General features: G+C 42.2%; 1 protein-coding gene across 1 annotated transcript in view; it reads right to left on the bottom strand.

Moving 5' to 3' along the window:
• GRB2 (growth factor receptor bound protein 2) overlaps positions 1-20521 on the bottom strand; it is a 49439-nt gene that overhangs the window by 4619 nt on the left and 24299 nt on the right. Inside the window, exons 3-4 of the mRNA XM_054278721.1 lie at positions 6126-6223; positions 1592-1714 (exon numbers count right to left, since the gene is read on the bottom strand). Coding sequence (XP_054134696.1) covers positions 1592-1714; positions 6126-6223 — 221 coding nt within the window. The remainder of the gene's footprint in view (positions 1-1591; positions 1715-6125; positions 6224-20521) is intronic.

Below are 20521 nucleotides of genomic sequence, written 5' to 3' on the forward strand. Positions count from 1 at the left end.
AAATTCAGTGTTTTTTCCGACAAATGATGGCATTCAACTGAAGCTACATTTGCAATGGTTTTACTCCGAATAAAGAGAAACTCTGGAGAGATCCACCGGGATTTTCCAGATGAATGGCACATTGGAAATCTTACTTCAGCCTAAAACACTGAAAACAGAAGACAACTGTTCCCATTTGGCATGCACAGCACCTATACCTGAGTGGGGAAAGCAGACACTGCCTTGAAACAACTCCTGGGTGCTGCCTCTGCTCTGCCTTCCTCAACCTCTGAGCTTCTCACCATTCCAAATCCTACAGATCACTGTTTAGGAAAAGGACTTTCCTAAATTATACACACAGGAAAAACCACCCAGCTGAGACATTACCACCAGATGGCAACACCAGGCTGAACAGGCAGGCCCAGCTATGCCATTGTAACTTTCTGCTTCTTAAAGGAATGCATTTTCTGCAGTTGAAGCTTCCATTCATATCTAATATTCCAGCCTGGATGACTCTGTCCTAGACAGAAATATAAACGTCTCTAAAATCAGTGGCTTTAATCCAGTTTGCTGGCATGACTCAGTGCTGCTGTACAGAAGGACAAAAATTTGGTTACAAACCAAAGATGACCAAAAAAAAAAGAAACAAATCTTGTTGAGATGGATCTGACAGCCACAGAAAACAGAACCAGCTGGAATTGCACATCAATAATAAAAACATTGTAAGGATTCTAAAGAAAATCCTGTTTATTTATGGTAGAAAAGGGGAAGATTACAGAAAATATTTAAAAAATCAAAATAGCCAAAATCAACCTGCTGAGGACAGATTCCCTCCCATCCCCATCCTACATTAAATTACTTCACATATCTTTTCAAGTTTCTAATAGCTCTATTTTAGTGACTTCAGATCAGACAACCACAGAATTGCTTGTGTTGGGAATCACCTAAGGATCACCTCATTCCAACCCTCCTCTCATGGGCAGGGATACCTTCCACTAGACCAGGTTGCTCCAAAGCCCTGTCCAACATGGCATTTAACATTTCCAGGGATGGGGCAGGCACAGATTCTTTAGGCAACCTGTGCCACAGCCTCACCATCCTCAAAGAGAAGAATTTCTTCCTAAGCCACGTGGAATATACTTGTGAGAGTTCAAATGGACCTCTGGTTTCACAGCTCCATGTCCAGTGCTAGTCAGTGGGAATATTACCAAGGCATGTGCCAAGCAGAGAAAAATATACTTGCAAATGTACAACACAGAGGGAAGATAAAGTAATAACTTGCACTGCAGAGAAGGAGTGAAGGAGGATGGGAAGTTGTCCACATTGGGTGCTTTGTGGCTGTAAGAGGGAGGAATGGGATCCACAAAGAGGCCACCAGACACTGCCTGGGCCTGTGTGAGCCACCAGGTCAGTCCTGTGGGCTCACTGCAAAGCAGAGCAAAGATGTTTGTTCTATTAGAGAGGGAGTAAGTGTCACTAGAACAGGAATGCTATAGGGCATCTGTGAGGTTATTCCTGCTCCTCAGGGCTGACAATCACCTGCCCTTTACTCACCCTCCAAAGGAGCAGCAGATGCCTGATTAGCACACAATTGCTCCTGGGCATGACTTACTTGACTGAGAGGGAGAAGTCCCCAGGAGCACTCTCACTCTCCCTGATGAGGAAGGCACCATCATGTCTCTGTTTGCCCAACATTTCTTCAGCCTTCGCTCGGGGAATCTTTCCAAAAAACCACCTGTGTGGGGAGGAAAGAAAACAGGAGGAAAAGTTAAGAATTTGAGTCCATTCACGGAAGAGCCAGAAACACCACAGCTCCAGAAACAAGATGTTGCCTATGCACAGCCCCATCCTGGACACATGGAAAGTGCATTTTGTATCCAAATCAATTTCTTGTCTCTTTCAGATCAGGTGGTAAGACACATCTACTTCAGCAGAGAGAATCAGTATCTTCATCCAGCAGCTGTTTGCTCCTGCAGCCCAGAGTCCAATCTCTGAGCCTACCAGAGTGCTATGGTCCAAGACAAGTATCATCTGTCAGAAAGCTGAGGCAGGTGCCAGGACAGCACTTACAGACCAAGTGAGAAAAGTTCCTTCAAGGTCTCTCTGCTCCACTGCAGAGCAGTGCTGAGCTAGGCATGGATTCTGTTCCAGAAAAGATGCTGATGACACTTGTTTCAGGAGCCTCTTTTCTTGTTTTCTCCCACAGGCAGGACAATCCAGCAGCTTTCACAGGAGAGTCACATGAAGGAGCAGCCTCATGAAAATCACATCCAAAATTCTCACCAGCCACAGGCTGACCATGACACCAAGGCTGAACCTACCTCAGGCCACCAGATCGTCAGCACTGACCAACAGACTGGTCACGGGATCCTTGCCCCCATTTACATTTGCATTTCTAGACTAATCCAAGATTAAAGGCAAAGAAGGGATGAGTGGTAGGTCACATGGCATGAGAAAAGCAGAAGCATCTTCACAACTAAAAAGCAGAGCTTTCAGCTCTGAGGAACAGATCACACAGGACAGCAGCACTTATCACACCCACACCCACGCAGATGACTGACCTTAGAGGAGAGCATTTCGTAACAAGAGCTCCACTCACACAGCCCACTGTCTGCACTGAAGGTTTTGCTGCAGCAACAAGGCAGGAGTTGCAGAATCCTCCTTGAAACAGTCATTCTTAAGAAAAGCTGGAGCTCTTGTGATGTCAAGAAGTCACCAGATCTATCTCTGTAAGGGGAAACTACCTCTAGAGCTGAAGAAGGACTGATTATTCAGTTACCAACCATACTCCACTTGCTTGAAACTCTTGTTATGTTTTTATCCCCTGGAATAAAAAGGAAAAGCTTCCTCCCTAAACCATCCTATTCCCAGTGGTTAAGAATTTCATGGTGTTTTGTACATTCTGGGTGGCTTAGCACCTGTGCTGCTTCTTGGTGCCTGAGGTGAGGTGGTGCCAGACCCCCACAGGAGACCCATCTGCCCCTCACTGCACACACTGCTGTCCACAAAAATCAACCAGGAGAAACTATTACGTGAAACTCCTTCAGAAATCAAAGGTAGCAGTTAATTTCCTGGGCTTTTGGCACTACTGTCAGAAAGACAAAAAAGACCTGAATATTCTCTCTGCTAAATAAATGCTGCCTGAAGCAAGCTTTATATTATGATTTTAGATATCTCGCCATATTTCTTGTTTACAAAGTGTCTTAATCCTGTTTAGTTCTCAAATAATTCTCAATTACTCGTGTGACAGTTTCATCTTAAACACAAACAAAAAACAACTTCACCTTTCTCTATAAAGTAAGAAGGAAAGCCTGAAAGAGCTTAATAGAATCCTTCCTGAAGCCTCCACAGTTCACCTGTTTTCCCCCTAAATTTTACTGAATCACTACAAAGTAGAAGTGTACTATTTTTTTAAATGAAATAACACTTCTAAAGTGACAATGGCAAGCTATGTAAGTTTTCTGCTGCTAGCTGCTTCTGAGGCACTTCACTAAAAATCTTTCACAATTCTTAAGCTTCCTTGTAGTTTTGTAGCTTTACTACCACATTAGCCAGAGTAAAAGAACCTGAATTAAATGAACAGAAAACCCCAGAGATGAAACAAAGCTATTCTGCAGGACTACTGTCTACTTAAGAACACAGCTGTACAGCAGCAGAAGTGTTGTGCACATATGTTTGCTACAGAATGTCTGAAAAAATTAACAAACACCACAGCATGTCAAAAATCACTTGTGGAGAACTAGGGAAAGTGACAACGACATTGCCACAACTTTTCTTCTGCAGGGTAAGCCTGATAATCAAGGCTTGGCTCCAACAAGCTCTGTAATGCAGGTGAAACTCATCCTGCCAGCACTGCAGAAGCAAAGCAGGCATTCCTGCTGATGCTGCACAGCCAGAGGGAGCTGCCCTGATTGTACAGCACAGTTCTCATCGCTTCCAGCCTCCCCTCCATCGGCACTTTGGCAATTCCTTCGGCTCCACTTCGCACAATCATCTCACTTGGCCGAGCTCCTCCACAGAAATTACAATGCTGCAAAGTGAGACTTCAGCAATATCCCCAGGACAAGCTGACAACAAACACAAAGACCTGAGATAGCCTGGATCAGATCCATGCTGTGTTTCATAAACAGCAAAGTCTTCTCCTGCCCCCTTCCAGAGCAACGTGCTGCTGCGACTTCACCATAACTTCCCTGCCCAGAGCTTCCTGTAGCTCTTCTCTGTCCTGCCTAGCTCTGCTCAGTCTTTGCTTTGTTAACTGAGGTGGTAATTCAGACCAACCCTTCAGGTTAATCCCTAGGTAAGTCTGGTCACCGAAAAGTGCCACATTTTCCTTTCAGCTTCATTTGCTGGGAGTTACAAAGTGATCTGTAAGATTTGCAAAATACAAGTAAGGAGAAACATGGCATTTAATACCAGCTGTGCAGCTGGAAGATTTAAGTTTTGGATCCTAGGACAGGATTTAAAGCCATATTCAGTTGCTTTCTTTCCAAAACCTCTTGAAAACAATTTAATGATACTGTGAGTAAAGGAACATTCTCTTTCTCACTGCTCAGCTGCCTGCAGTTTGCTTTTTGTATGACCTGTATGACTAGAGAGGTCTGCAATACAGCTAAGCCAACATTATGCTATAAAAACTTCTGCATCATTTCCCAGGGTTGTTAAAATACAGTAGTTAAGACTCTCAGCATTGCTGACACATGACACTGCCTCCATCCAGATGCCATCAGCAGTTTAAAACATCTTCAGATAAAATCAAATTAACTATGCTTAAAACCACTACCAAATTCACCCACTTGCAGGCTCAAATATTGTTCATTCCCTTTTGATACAAAAAAGGTGAAAAACAGACAGCTCTATTCCTCTAAAACAAAACTCCATGGAGGATCACAGAATACACTGATCATCACAGGAGACATCACTGCAGGATAACTCAAATGCCTGGAAAATTGTCATGAGAAACTACAAGCATCAAATCAATATGAGAGACATTGCAATGTGGATTTGTGATCCTCAGCGGACTGGTACAATCAGGATAAACCAGACATGTTACTACAGAAAACAAAGCTTTAAAAATGTTCAGAATTTTGTTGTGTGTCCTTGCTTCACTTCCCACTTGGCTGCCCTAAAGTAAGACACTTCTTCTTCCTTCTTGGGGCCAGGCCCTCAGAAGCTTCCTTCTGCTATTTCAAAAGGGCCTTTAGAAAAATAATTCTTGATTGCATTTAACTGCAATATCTTCATTATATAATGACAGTCAACACTTACATTAATCATCAGTTTTTGTGAGCAAATGAAATGCTACAGCTTCTTGTAAAACCCCTGATTACAGGTTTTGCTTCTCCCTCCTAAACCTCCCTTTGAATCTGTTACCCAGAGCTTGCTGTTCTTGTTCAGATGTTGCAGGATCTCAAAGGTTGGAGAACCAAAGTTTAGCAGAAGACAGCAGAAACACATGAACTGACACAAAGAAAATACCCAATCACAAAATGCTACAGTTTTCATAGGCTGGGTTCATTACATCTAGGGGGAAAGGTCTGAAGTAGTTACTCAAACACAGCTCTTTGGAGCAGCAGTTCAAGGCAACAACACTTGTGTGACAGCACTTTGAGGTCAGCCTTTTTTGTGAGGAAGGTGTTGGACCAGATGACTGTTACAGGTCCTGTCCAACCTTAACAATTCTGTGATTCTACACTCAGGATGTGACAGACATACTACAAGTTCAGCTCCAAATACCCTTCACCTTTTGCAGAGCTGTGAATGCCATGATTTTTACTCTTAGCTGCTCAGTAAGTAAAATTGAGAATCATCACAAGAACACTGACACTTTTCCTGGGGCAGTGGTAGTACAAACTCACTACTCGAGGATTTTCTGCTGGTTTATGGCTGCTAACTCCAAGATTGCTCTGTCTGACTGTAAAAACCACCAGAGCAAGCACCAGAAAGGCCTCCCAAAACACCCTGCCATGCAGCTGCTGTGGCAGGAGTTAAAGCAAACACTACAGCCAGAGACACACAACTCACCAGCCATCCTTTATCTGTCTGTACATTTGAGTGGATCAGGTAAAATTTTAGCAGAAAGCCATCCTGCTGTTTGTGAGGATGCCCAGAGTAAGAGCAGGAGAGCCCATCCCAAAAGCTCTACTTACGGATGGGGTTTCATTTCTATGTAGTTCTTGGGAATGAAGCCATCTTTTCCATTGAGTTCTGCCTTGTACCAGTTCTGATCACATTCTTCATTCAAAACCTGAAGGAAGGAAGCAAACAAACATTAAGCTTGAGATACATTCAAGATACAAGCAAGACTGATGAAGGTACCAGGTTAATTCTTCCCATTTATGTTGAGCAGTTTTTACATTAATAAAGTTAAACACATTCAAACAGCAAACGTAGATGAACAAAATTCCTTCTTTTTATTTTTGAAGGGGATACTTTTCTTGCTGTAATTTTGAACATGAATGAAAGATCAGGAGTCACAAGAGAGGAGCCACATAAAAAGGTAGTTTTAAAAAGCACAAATTGATATTTCAAAGCATACTTGCTCTAAAAACTTTGATGCTTTATTTTTCATTGAATTTCTATCAACTTGTATGCTGCAACAGGCAAGCCTGGTGCACTGACTGAAAGCAGTCCCTCCAATATTTTATTATGTTCTGTAAATAAAACCATGCTATTGCTTGAAACTACCTCTCCTGAAGATGATTTTGTGTTCGTCAACACAAAAAAAGCCTCAATCACATGATTAGCATTGCCTGAATGCAGGAAAATGAGGAAATGCAAAGAGAAAGAAACACGAAGGCAGATCCAGAGATCACATACTACACACACAGAGTTATGGAGAATATATCCAACAAACCCTCAAGCTAACTCTTTTGCTATGCCATTATGTTTCTTTATTTCAAGGGTCGTGAGAGGAAATTAAAAAAAAAAGGAAAAAGTAAAAGTAAAACCAGACAAAAATTTGCAAGTGCATGTCTCATTCTTACAGCTGACTGGAGTGCATCAGAAAATTAAACTCTAAAGATCAGTGCTTGCTGCCTTTCAAAACTGACACACCAACACCCTAGATCTGCCTCACTACTGACTGCTATGTACGACAGAGAAAAACCTCAAAACCTACTGAAATGAAATGTGGCAAATGAAAGAGTGCAAAATATGAGCTTCCTCAGCAAATTACAGGGGCTAATAGTTACTTGGATGTTCCTCCACTCCAAGGGAAGAGGCTGCTGGGATGTACATTCCCTGGGTGCCAGCACCTCCACTGGGGAGCTAGCACAGCAGCAGGGCCACATCTACAGAACTTAGGGGAGCAAAGACACCCATCTTTAAGGCCCATTTCTGGATATTTTCAGCTGAAGAGGCTTTGACACTGAAAAGATCCCAAATCCTTACATGTGGATGAAACGTTCAAGCTGTCTTTAGTGCAGTTACTACTTTGGGCTTCCATGCATTTATGTACAAGCACTGCTTTGGCATGCACAGCAGAGTTCAGTCTTAGCTGGCACCATCCGAGCACAGGTCATGAGCAGTTCAAGCATGGCTCTGTTACAGCTCTGAGGTGAGAGCTCACACATGGAGAGCTGCCCTGGATCAGCTGATGTCTGCTGGTCTGCCTTGGAGCTGGGACAGCAGCCTGGGCAGGGACTGATTCCTCAGCATCAAATACAGGGAGAGACACCAGCAGGAGTTCTGGGAGACTGAACAGGGATGACAGAGATCAAAAACAGGAGTGCAAAAGCGAATTGTGCAGAGACCAGGGAGGGCATGAGCTGAAGCCCAGATCTGTAACTCAGTCATGTAAAGATGTCAGCACATAGCTTCCAAGAATCAGTTGTTTGGGGCTGTTCTGTACCTCAAGCTGCCTTCACTAAAGTCCTGCACAATAGAACACAACTCAAACACAACATATTTTAATATGATTTCTAATAAACCAAATCTTACACAAGGGCATGCATTCCTTTATCAGAGATGTCTCCCATGAGCTTTGATAAGCTCATGTTTATCATGCTACAGACTTGTTTCATCACCATCAGAGAACAGTTAAAGGATCTGGCAGTCTGCTCTTTTTCCAGAAAGAATGGGTAAATTGTAGTTTCACCTGAAGGACAGTGCCATAGTTTTGAGGATTCGGCCGTAGGTATTAAAAAGTTATCATTAATTCTAACGCCCAAATGTAAATTATTTTAATGAGTTTTATCTTGCTCTGAAGATATGCTAATAGATTTGGAGGAGCCAAATCACATCGGGCTTGGGGTACTCATTAATGCCTGGCCTGAAGCCAAATGCCAGTGAGGGAGCAGTGCTGAGGGAGGGATGCATTAAAGCTTTGTGACCAGAATAAAAAACAGCTGATTAAAGGCAGGGTAAGCTAACTGCCTACATATCTGCACATCCAACCTGTTCAGGAGACTTGTGCTGCAGCGATGAGCCCTCCATGAGCGGCTGGGTTGCTCCCAAGACCTTTTCCTGCCTCACCCCCCCAGGCTGACGCTATCTGCAGCCCGTTGTCCTTTCTAGGATCACTTTAAGGAGCTGTCACAGCTCCATCCACACCCTGGCGGGCAGCCAGGGATCCCTGCCCTGTGCTGGAGACCGGAGAGCTCATGCACAGAACTCACCCTGTGAACACCCCTGGGTTCCCCTTTCTGCCTCTTCCAGAGAGAACAGAACACGCTGTTTGCTCTCCAAAGCTCCATGTTCCCGTATCATTTCAGCACGAGTCATCTCCACAACACAGATCTGCAAAACCATTTCTTCTGCCAGGGTCACACACCCCTGGAGCTGCCCCCAACGCTCAGCCAAGCAAAACTGACTTGGACTGAAGTGCCTTAAATTCAGGAAATTCAGGACAACTTTGCACTCACATGCACAAGGCTGGAATTTTGGTAGTTCTTATGAAGTTATGGAGCTGTTATCATGAAAACTGCAGAACAGTCCTGTAAAATTTCAGCTTTCAAAAAAAATTATGCCACTAACATACTTTAGGGAAATGTAACTGAAAACTCAGGAACACAGAGGAATCTTGTGCATTAATGTATCTGTCTTTGATGTTTACATCTGACACTGCTCTCTGATTATAAATCATAAATCCACTGAAATGAAAGAACTGACTTTAAGTAATTAAACCATTTTACTGCAAAACGTTTTATGAAAAGAACCCAGTAAATCCATCTATTCTATATCTCCAAGTGACTTCCAGATATTAAATCATATTAAAATTTATCATCTGGATATTAAAACACAGTGCAATGACTTTAAGAAAAATAATTATTCTTAACTGAATTACAGTAAGATTTCCTTGGATTTACCAAAGCTACAAAATTTAATCTAAGTATCTAAGTATCACATGCATCACTAGATTTTGCTCTGAATAATTTGCTAAGTACAAAACAAAACCACAACTAAATTAAGTAACAAAACGAAACTTTAAAGATTCACTACTCCAAACTGGACAGCCTTCAACATCTACAAAGAATCTGAAGCACCTTTTCAGATCAACTGTTCAAAACTGCTGCTCTTTGGGTAGCTCAAAACCTAAAGCATTCCTCTGCATCCAATCCCACGGCTGCCATAGATCCAACCAGGTCTACGCCAGAGTGACTCTTCCTTTCACACTGGGGCATCTGTGCCTGAGAGGAGGAAGGAGGAAGGATATTTTTATCCCTCCATTTGAAGCCATGCTGCCATGTGATGTCCTCAGCCACAGTCAGCCCTGCTTTACAGTAAGAGTGGCTCAACTGCACCCGGCAGTTTCCCAGTTTGATGACAGCTCTTATCAACAAAAGCCCATCTGTTCCCATGGAAATGGGGAAGAGGCACCGCAGAAGAGTTGCAGCAAGGCAGTTCCCAAGTTCCAGCTAGAACAGCTCACACAGAGCAACCATCCCCAGCCATGCTCAATTCCATACCTAGTGAGTATTTCCAAGCACTCCCTTGGGAATTGTACACCAGTCCCAAACCTCTCAAAACCAAACCACTGTCAGGAACACAAGGCACAAAACTGGAACATAACAAGCAGATCTGGCTCAGCTCTCAAGCTGACACCCATATGCTAACATGAAACTAAATATAATGCCTTGAATATTATGTGCTGTGAATTTAGCCAAATTAATCAGCATGCTTCAGTTTTGGAGAGATAATCCCCAAAAAAAATGTATTCAGAGAGGGCTCTGAGTTTTGGCTGAAACTCCTCTTTCCCCTGAACTCCAAGGTTTTGGGACTTTTACCATGCTAACAAACAGAAAGCGCAACACAACTGCTGCAGCAGCACCTGTTATTGTCAAAGCAGTTTCTCTCCTCCACTAAGTCACGCTGACAACGCCACAAAGAAAACAAAGCAGCACATTAAAAACATTCCCAAAGTCTAAAAAATCCAAGGAAAGCACTCATGACCCTCAAACTAGGGCAGGAAACAAAATTTATTAAGTGAACAAATGTTTCAAAGGGAGCACTTCTGCAATTGAATTTGTAAGCCTGGAAATTACTTGTCCCAGGGTGGAACAGCCCTTGGCAGCAGGACTCTTACCCTCAGAGAGGGTGTTAGAGCAGAGGTGCTTTAACACTGCTCTTCATTTCAGACAAAAATGGCTCCTTTTCTGCTCTGAGAGTTACAAACTAGATATAAACCAGCAAGTAAAAACTGCTTGAAGGGAAACTGTCTGGATTCAACAAAGTAAGTTCACCATAGCCCAATACAAAACATTTTTGTTCTCTGTGTAATAAATACATAGTGTGACGTTGGCTCTCACAAATGTTGAATGTAAAAAGTTCTGTTATACAAAAATTTTGTAATGTTGAAAGTTGATCTCTGACCATCAGAAGGGTTTGAGCAGGAAGGACTGCACAAGGGTTGTCACAGTGTGAGGCCTGTGCCTCCGGCTGCAGCTAAGCACACAGTGCTCTCCCTTTTCCTTATTCAGTCCCTTGTTGTGGTTCAAAAAACCTTTTAAAATTTTTAAAAGTAAGGTTTTGTTTCTCACATTTGCAAATTTACTGTAAATGTCAACACAGGACATTCAAATTCATTTTTTCAGGGTTTGGCAGAGACAACCCAAGACGTGGCCTGGTCACCTGCAGCTCCTGTCTCATCCTCGTGTTGAACAAATGAATCTCCTGCCTGTGAGGCAGGAATGGCATCTTAAAGAAACCTGGGGAAATCTGCCCATCCAAATGACACTGTGACTCAGACTAGAGCAAATCAGTTTTTCTTTTCTTGATTTACTCATCACACAGAGAACAGTTAATTTTAACTGCAAACTTTCAATACATAAAGATACACTGGACAATTAGGGTGACTCAAGAGCACGTCACTGCTGAAATATTTTAGGCTTTTCCTTAAATTCAATTTATCATGATAACACATAGGAAATGCAAAATATCCACATTTTTCAGAACAAAGCCTACAGTATCATGTTTGGACATCCTTAAAGGTTGTGAATACTTGTTCTCTAGGTAGATGTAAAAAGCTGTGGAAATGCTTAACAACCACTGAGCAAATATTAACGAAAACAGCCAGAGAAAGATTGTTCCTTAAACTGCACTCAACTACCAAGCAGTACAATATAATACCTAAATAATGGATGTAGATTGCTCTATAATGCAGTAATGTGTTATGGATACAGGTTTTTATTCTCCCTCTCCTCAATTCCCATTATCACTATAGAAACACTTCTTCCACCCACAGCTTTTTAAAGGCACAAGAAGAGCACAAAAACCTCAAAAAACTCCAAATAATTCAGAAAGTCTCTCCACCACAATGAAGTCCAGGGGTCTTTCTTCCCCATGCCTCAGTGGTGGCTTTTGTCAGAAGTCTTATCTGAAGTGACACTGCTGCTTCAACACACACAGACTTTTACCACAACAGCTGGAAGCAGAGTCCAGGAGAGGAAATTCTGAATCTTCTCAAAGCAGAAGGCTGGTGTCTGGGTCTTTAGTTTCTGTCTTTAGTTTCTGCTGTGTTTAATTTCTTTGCAAAGAAATTATGTTTAAGTTATTTCCATTCATCTTGAAGGAACCTGGAAACTCCTCCAAAGTAAATTACATTACAGAGTTGAGACAACAAACTAACAATAAAGTCACAGGACAAGGCCACTCCAGGATCTAAGCTTCCCTTTTCAAACCTGAAATAATATTGCCCTCCATATCTGCTGCACAAAACTACTCACAGCTGGAGGTTTGTGCAATATTAACATTTACAGATAAAGTCAGAATTATCCTAAACTTCTGAAAGGGTTAATGGGGAGAAGTAGCTGGGTAAGATTACAGGAAATGATGTTATTTTTAACTGCATGAGATAAAGACAAGTTGTCACTGCAATTCCATGTAATATTTCACCATGCCAAACTCAAATCCATAGAAGCACTGATTAAAGCCATCAAGAAATCCACAGTTGCACTGGCTGGCAAGCACAGTAAAATCTGTTGTAACAAAGAAAATTCCAAAGAGAGGACTGGAGCGAGGAATTAGCATTCAACCTTTTACAAAACCACCTCTATTTTCTTGTAGGTAACACAAGAATACTCGAAACAACTTGATGTTAGCTGAGGCATAGTCAAGTCTAGCCACAAGGACAGAACTCAGCACAGAATAACTCACCCTGCCTCCCAGGCCTTGCCAGTCTGGTACTACCATGTTCCCTCTGGCAAAAGTCTTCAGCTGTGAAGAGTTTTTTATTAAGGATAATAGGAAAAAGAGAACTAAAAAAACCAAACTAGACAACAATTCTCTTTCCCTATGGCTCACCTTTTTTGGTTCATGTGGCACAAATATGGAAAGAAAAAACCCAGTATTTTAAAGTATACTGCAGTGAGCTCCAAAATGTCTAATGGAGATCCTGAAAGGAGACAATCAAGTTCAAGAAACTTTGCTACAGGTCTTGCATTCCTTCTGTGTAGGAAGCTTCCACTAGCACAAACAAATGGAGGTAAAATGATAACAAACATGCCAGTTCTGCCTCTGCTCTTGTGGTGGATGCAGAGATGTCAGCCCCAGTGACTACAGGATTCCCTTCAAGTTAGTCCTCCCATTACTACCACCTGGATAAAGGTTAAGCTGTAGATACCACAAATAATCTGTTTTCAAAAAGGTTGATGGAAAATCTCCCTAACAGGAAGCATGGCAGTTTGAAGCAAAAAAATCACTATTAATGATTTTACACCTCAAATAAAAATAGCTTTACAGAGCTTGAAGTAGCTACAGCTCACATTCTAATTAGGCTTTCCACATCTCAAAGACCCCCAAGTGCTTCTGAATCAGCAGGGACTCAGCAATGAGATTCATTTGATGTTCAGCAACTTTTATGGTACTTAAACACTAATTCTGACAAACTTCATAATGTAAGGACTACTTCAACAATTGATGCTGCAATGCACAGTCTCATTCCAGTGCTTGATCAAAATGGAGTGCAAACCAGTAAAAAGCTTGTTAGCACAGCTTGAGCTCCACAGCTTGGCCTGAATATGTGGAGGGCAGAATGCTCAGGGATTCACAAGAGCAGTTTCTTAAAAAGAGGAAGGGGAGTGTTGTTTTTCCCCCAAACACCACGGGTTAGTTTACAGTGAGTAAAGACCAGGACAGGCGCCTTCAGAACGAGCTGTAGTGCTCAGGATGTTATCAGGAAACAGAAGACAAAACATCCTTCCTTAATCTCAAAGCCAATCCACACCAAATTTGGAAGCCCTGAAGAGCACAGCATTTGGGCAGTTTTCTGTTGTGCAGTGTGGATTAATTCACTCAGGTATTAGTAGGGATGGGCATTTGCTTGTGAATGAGTTATTCACGGAGGTTTTATTTAGCATTGCTTAATTTAGGATTAAACAGGGTCCCAGCAAAACCACCTGTGGTGAAGCACAAACTGAAGAACAGGTCATGTGCTGGAGCTAGAGAGCTCTGTGCAATCCTCCCTCTTTTTTCCCGAGGAAAGAAAACAGCCTTGAATTCTGAGTACAAACCTGCTCTATCTGGGAAAGGTTCAAAATCCAAAACCAGACTCCAAAACAACCCAAGTGCATATATGCACATGTCTACATAAAGAACAGAGCACACATTGCCTTAAGCACCTAAAATAAAGCCTCAATTTTGAGAAGAAAAATTTTGAAAGGAGTCTTTTTACCTACAGGTCAGAGTAAGGTCTCCTGGTTTCTATTCCTGTATCTGCTGCAAACACCAGTGCTATAAATTCCAGGTCATCTTACAAGGGCTGTTTCAAACTGCAACTTCAAGTTTAGCCTGAACACCAAGCATAAAACACATCTGTTATCATGTGCTCTAAACTATCTATTCAAGTACAGCCCACTGCAACCTTTCAGTCCTGGAATGAAATTGTGAAGCTTTTGTAAGAGCTCTTGACATCCTCTGAGGGATGAAGGCTGAAAGTCACTAGCAGAAAATAATAAAAAAGAGCTACTAAACATTCCAATGAGAGTGTTTCAGAATTGTTTTCAAGCTTAACAGAGAAACAGCAGAAATAGCAGTGCGTTTGTGGCAGTTTGCAAAGCATATCCAAATTATACATTTCTCACTTTCTGCACTTCTGTCATTGTGCTGGCTCCCTTGTAAGCCAGGACTTGATAGTGTGTCTCAAAAACTGAAAAAGGTAATGAAGAACAACAAGCAATCATAGCATGTGTTTGTCCTTTTAGAGCTTTACAACACAAATGAAGCTGGTCACTACAGTAAAATTGAAAATACCCTGGGGAAATACACATGCCTGACAGCCCATAGGTCAGACATTCACAGCTTGCAAAATCCATTCTGTAACCTGCTTTGCATAACAATTTTATTTGAATACCCAGCAGCTCCTACTTCTATTTGCATGTGTCCTACTTGTCCTGTTATCTCCCACTAAAATTAAAATGCAGCGCTGGAGAATGCATTTCTCACCATCTCAGGAGGAAGCAGATACACCTGTCCCAGAGACATGGACAGTGCCTCTGTTTTTATAAAGCAGAGGCAGCAGCAGAAGGCAGAGCTCCTGCCTGGCTGTCCCACACATTCTCTTGGAACCTACCACAGTCAAGGACCAAAACATTCCCTGGAGGACAAGGGAAGGTTTGCATGAAGCACAGGGCAGTGCACCACCAACAACCAGCCCTCGATCACCTCATGCTTGGTACCCCAAACCTCTACAGATATAAAATTCTCAAAACTCCTCCATCAAGAATGAAATAGAAAAAATGCTGAAATTAGGACAGCTGTCCTTTCTGTTCTAAATAGAGGGTGTGTACCATTGCCTCTGCTACACTTCACTGCCCAAGAAACCACCAGACCCAACACTCCACTCCAGCACTTTCACTCTTAATTACTGCTTTCCCTAGCACAGAAACTCAACAATTTACATATCACTTTTAACCAGACAGGAATAGTTATTAGTGGAGTGACATCCAGCAACTGCTTCATGTAGGGCATTCTCCACTACAACCATTCTAATGCTTGTACACAACAGAGGGGCTGTGATGTACATAAATAACAGCAGGTAAAGTCCAAAAGGATGTTAAGGGAGACAAACTAATTATGAACACTTGGCATCCTGTAAAAATACCACACTACATAAGGAACCTTGATCCCAGTGCTGGAAAAGCTGGGTGGGAGGAATGATGATTATTAGTGGGACAAGCTGGACTTGATCTTTGCTCAGAAATTTAGGGTATGTGACCAGAAGGCAGTTCTGCACAGCCCTGTGGACAGCAAACTACAGAGCTCCCCAGCCACAGCCTTACATGCACTGATTAAGAATTACTTTGCATGGTGGGCAGGTATCACAGCCCTGTCTGTACAGCTCAGCATGAGGAGACATCACTGTGATTTCAACCGATTTTCCACTGTAATGTCTGGGGTATTTTCAGAGGAACTGATACCAAGTGAGTGATTCCCTGTCCTGCACTGGTGCAGTTGATTATTTCTGCCTACAACTCTACCAGTTCTTTGATCCTTGTTGAACATCTTCATGTTTTCACATTTCTTCAACCCATCATGACAGGAGGTGCCACCTAGATGAGGTCACTGTGCTTGAAAAACAGACTGACAATGACAGTGGCCACAGGTCAAGGACCATGCCCCCAGGCACCTGCTGTGACTCCTGGAGCTGTCCCAGGCAGGGTCAGGAGCTGGACTTGATGATCCCTGTGGATCCTTTCCAACTCAGGATATTCTATGATTCTATGACAACCAGGATTGATAACCCAAGATGCACTGCTAAGTCTGAGTGATTAACAACATGATGTACTTAGAAAACCTGGAAAAAGTGAAAAGAAAAAACGTGCATGCCTTGCACTGATCATCAGACAATCTGGTGAGAAGCAATCCACATATCAACACTGCCTACTACAAAGCAAAAATGAAGGGAAAAAATGTAAAAGTTGTCCAAAACACAACTATGTTTCTGTGGGAAGTACAGTTAGAAACATTATTTGCTGCATTTTAAAGCACACTAAGAAAAGGTACAACCCCATAAAGGCCTTAAAAAAAAACTTTACATGAATTCAAAGCACCAACTATCAGTTTTCGTTTCTAAAGGAAGCAAATTAACTTGAGTTGCAGCTGCTCTAGTTTTTTCTAGTGAAAGGCTATTCCAAATAGCAAAGGCTCCAACATGTTTCTAAGGATCAAAACAGGCAGATTTCTGCTATCAATGACAATAATGTAAGCAAGGGGGGGGGGGGTAAAAAAGGCTCTCAGCACAACTGGCATGTACTTACAAGAGAAATAATATTTAATTTTTTTTTCTCTATATGCATGGTTTTGTTTAAACTGTTTTATTATAGTACTCAGTACACTTTCATTTTACACTGCAGACAAGTTAAAAGAGCAAAAAAAACCTCAACCTTGCTTCATCTGGTTTTAAAATGTAAAAGCTTTAGGATTCTACTAGCATATATTCTTATTCAATATTGATTGCTTAATATATTTTAGCATTGTAAATTTTACAGAATGTAAAATTGTCTTACTTGGATCTTTGTCAGAAAGATTCCACGAATGATGTTTGAAAACTAATTATCTACAGGACAAAGTTTTCTAGGTTAATTACACCTGATAGGACATATTAAAAAATGTATCTTAGAAAACTAAGCAACACTGTAGTTATACTACTGAACTTTTGTGCATCTCTTATTGATGGTCCTCAAAATTCAGTTTTTTCAGTTAAATCATGCCTTGAAAGGCATAAAAACTTATTCTACTAAACACAGAGCTAGAAGATTTAAATCTAGTTGATTTAAGCCTTTATTTAGGAATAAGGATAACTGCAGGCATCTCTCAACACAGTCAGCAATCAAACTGTTAATATTGATACTGCACACATCTTGAACTTGGAATTAACAACCTTACTTGGGAATTCATACTCCTGAGCAGGAATTCCTACCCAGCTACAAGCTCAGAGGCCACACTCTCAGTCTAGGGTGGCTCCAAGTTTGGCAGCAGCTCTGGGAGCTGCTCGATGCAATGGCTGCACCCTCCCACCTGTGCTCCCCAGGCACCTGCTCAGTCCCCCACGCTGGAGCACTGATGTGCAGGAGAGTTTAGGGAGGTGCTGCATTTCTCACCTCCTCGCTTGGCTCCACAGAAAGCGCAAGGCAGAGCTCTGGGAGCAAAGCAACAGAGCAGACAGGAAGGAAAGGAATAGGGCAGGACTGCTGGAGTGGGCACTGCCATGACGCAAACACCCTTGGTTCCAGTTTCAAGGGACACAAAAAGCTTCTCCAAAATTCTTGCAGCAATCCACCTCTAAATGTACACATGCAAGAACAGTTCCACTTGCTCAAAGATTTAAACCCAGCAGATTAGGGGAAGAAAGGGACAAGAGCTCAAGAAGGAGCACGTGGGTAGTCCTGCTCTGGGGCAACAAAAATTCAGAACTCACTGACTGCAAGTGGGAGGAAGGGAACTGGGGAAGCAGGAGCAAGTGACTCAGCTGAGACCTAGATGTATTTGTGTTTTCTGATGACAGCCTTATTTGCACAAGTGTTAGGGCTCTTTTTTTCAAACTGTATACAAGCTGGGCCCTTTAATGGATAAAGATGGAAAGGAGAGTCAGGTCAGTGACACCTGCATGTCAGCCAGCCACGTCAAGCTAATGGATCCTGGCAAGACACATCTAAAGATTTCTGCAGTGCAGACAGAAAAAGCTCAGACTTCACGCATGAAACAGCTCTAAAATTCAGGGGGACACAAGAAATGCTGCTGGGCCCATCCATCAAGTCTCTTTTTGTGCTCTGGACTGTCAACAATGACAGCTGCTGGTCCTTCTGAGAAGTTTAATTCTTTACAGGTTACATCACCCAGGTGCAGAGCAAAAATCATCCCTTCCATCCTACCACAATGCAAAACTGCACACAGGAGAAAGCAGGGCTTTATGGTGCTGGAAATTACAAAATTACATGTGCACAAACCTCACACCTTTTAGACACAGAACGTCAAGGGAGCATTAACTGCAATAACCTCTCTGCAGCAACTGAACAATCACAATTTGATAATCACTATTTACTCATTTCTTTCATGCTTAAGAGCCACACGGACTTTTCTGCCTGTCCCCGGGGCATACTCTGCAATTTGCATTGGAAAGTACAGAGGAAGGGAAAGCCCAGGTTTCACTACCCTGAGCCACTGCCCCAAATGTCAGCACCACCCGGGCCAGGCCCCAGCTGCAAAGGCTCAGCACTGCCCAATGAAGCTCAAGCTGCCGTTTCCTCTCAGCACCCAGAACGTTTCACAGCCTCAGTGATCTAAGAATAGTATTATCACCGTGTATTTGAACTGCATTTCCCCCAATTTCTCAATACGTCCTGACCTCCCCATTCGTGCATTTCAATGCCCAGCCTACTGAGAAGAGTGAAATAAAGGTTGTTGAAATCTCATTTTAAGGTGAAAAATGAAAGTTACTTTTAAAAGGACCTCACACCATTTTTTGAACAATTGCTGCAAAGTGCCAAGAAATCCTAGACAGGGTCTGAAAACCCCTGCATGAACTACTGTCAGTCTGTGCAAAGAAGCCTCTTGAAATACATACCTACAAAATACCTATGTTTCAATATATTTCAAGATAATTAATATATAAATAAATTTATAAAAATACATTTTCCTATTGTTGTTAGGATGGGCAACAGCAGTTGCACCTGCACCTTTGGAAAAGCATAATTTAGCTGTGGCCATAACATTTCCCAGGCTTACTGATGGAAAACAAAATTATATAAATGCCTGTGGGATGGAAGGACAAAGATTTTTATTAAGCAGACTTCACACACAAAATGGAAAATAATAACTAGTGATAGTTAGATCAGAAAATAGTATTTAAAGTAATCTAGAAAGCCTCATTACTTTTCTACTGAGTTATGGAAAATCATCATCCAGTCTCCAGGCTGCATGAGGCGTTCATATGCAAGGCTTACTGCAGCTGCCTTACACCAACAGACACCACAAATTAAAGATTTGCCTCATCAATCCAGGGCTTCAACAACTCTGTTTGCTAGAATTTTGTGCTGGAGTCTTATGGATCTTGCTTACAGAGCCAGCCCCTGTCTCAAAGGGACTAAAGGGACTGCAATCTACGCTCTGCTTTGCCAAGAACCAAGTTCAGGGGAGAAAAGAAGAAAAGCTTTGTGTTTGCCACAGGAAGGGTTCACAGTGCTTACATGAATTATCCTCCCCTTACAACAGAGGAGATATGATTCATATCAAGTGTCAAAGTACATGAATTCTCAACATCTTTATTTTTCCTTCCACCCTTGACAGCTCCTTGCTGCAGTTATTACTGGAGGAGTGTCACAGCACCAGCTCTTACCTCACCAGCTATTCCCCCTTCCTCCTCCACTACCCCAAATGGAACAGGCTTGCTATCACTGAGCCAGCTCATGCAATTCTTTATTCTTTGCAATTTCCTACCTCTCATTTGAAAAAACAAATACTTCACTGTTATCTAAAAATATATTAAAACATTGCCAGCAACTCAGCACTTAAAGCAAAACAACCATCACCACCCAGTGTGAATGCACAATAGAAGGAGCATTTTTGGTAAGGCAAGTTTTTAAAGAGTTCTTGAGAACTGCAAGAAAAATAGCTCAAGTTACAAAAAGAAAGGGCTGCTTTGCCATCATGAGACTTGGCCAAATGCACAGTCCCAGGGCAGGAATGGAGACTGCCATCCACGCCAGCTTGGGGTGGCTGATCCAAATTGCACGGGAGTGCACCTAGCACAACTTCTTTATAGCAAATTAAAACAACATTACAGAAAAGTCAACTCCCACACAAGTCCAAAAAGCCAAGCCAAAACAAAAAAAGCCACTGAATGAAAAAAAACCCCAAACAAAAAACCACAACAAAATCAAACCTAAACCCATGTCCAGTTCCCAGTGCAACTCTAGGAATGTCTGTGCTACCACAATATGAATGACACTCAACACAGAGTGTCCTGTCTGTAAAGCCCAAGACACAACTCCTCAAGCAGAGTTTGTAACAGAGCCTAGTTCAGCTTCTCCCTGTATTTTCTTCCCTCCAGCCATTCATCCTCACCTCTTACTCTCCATCCCCATGCTATGCTGGCCCAAGTGTTTGAGGA

Source organism: Melozone crissalis, unplaced genomic scaffold, assembly GCF_028551555.1.
Source record: "Melozone crissalis strain CALT ecotype California unplaced genomic scaffold, PUWL_Pcris_2 ptg000026l_1, whole genome shotgun sequence".
In the NCBI taxonomy this organism is placed as follows: Eukaryota; Metazoa; Chordata; class Aves; order Passeriformes; family Passerellidae; genus Melozone; species Melozone crissalis.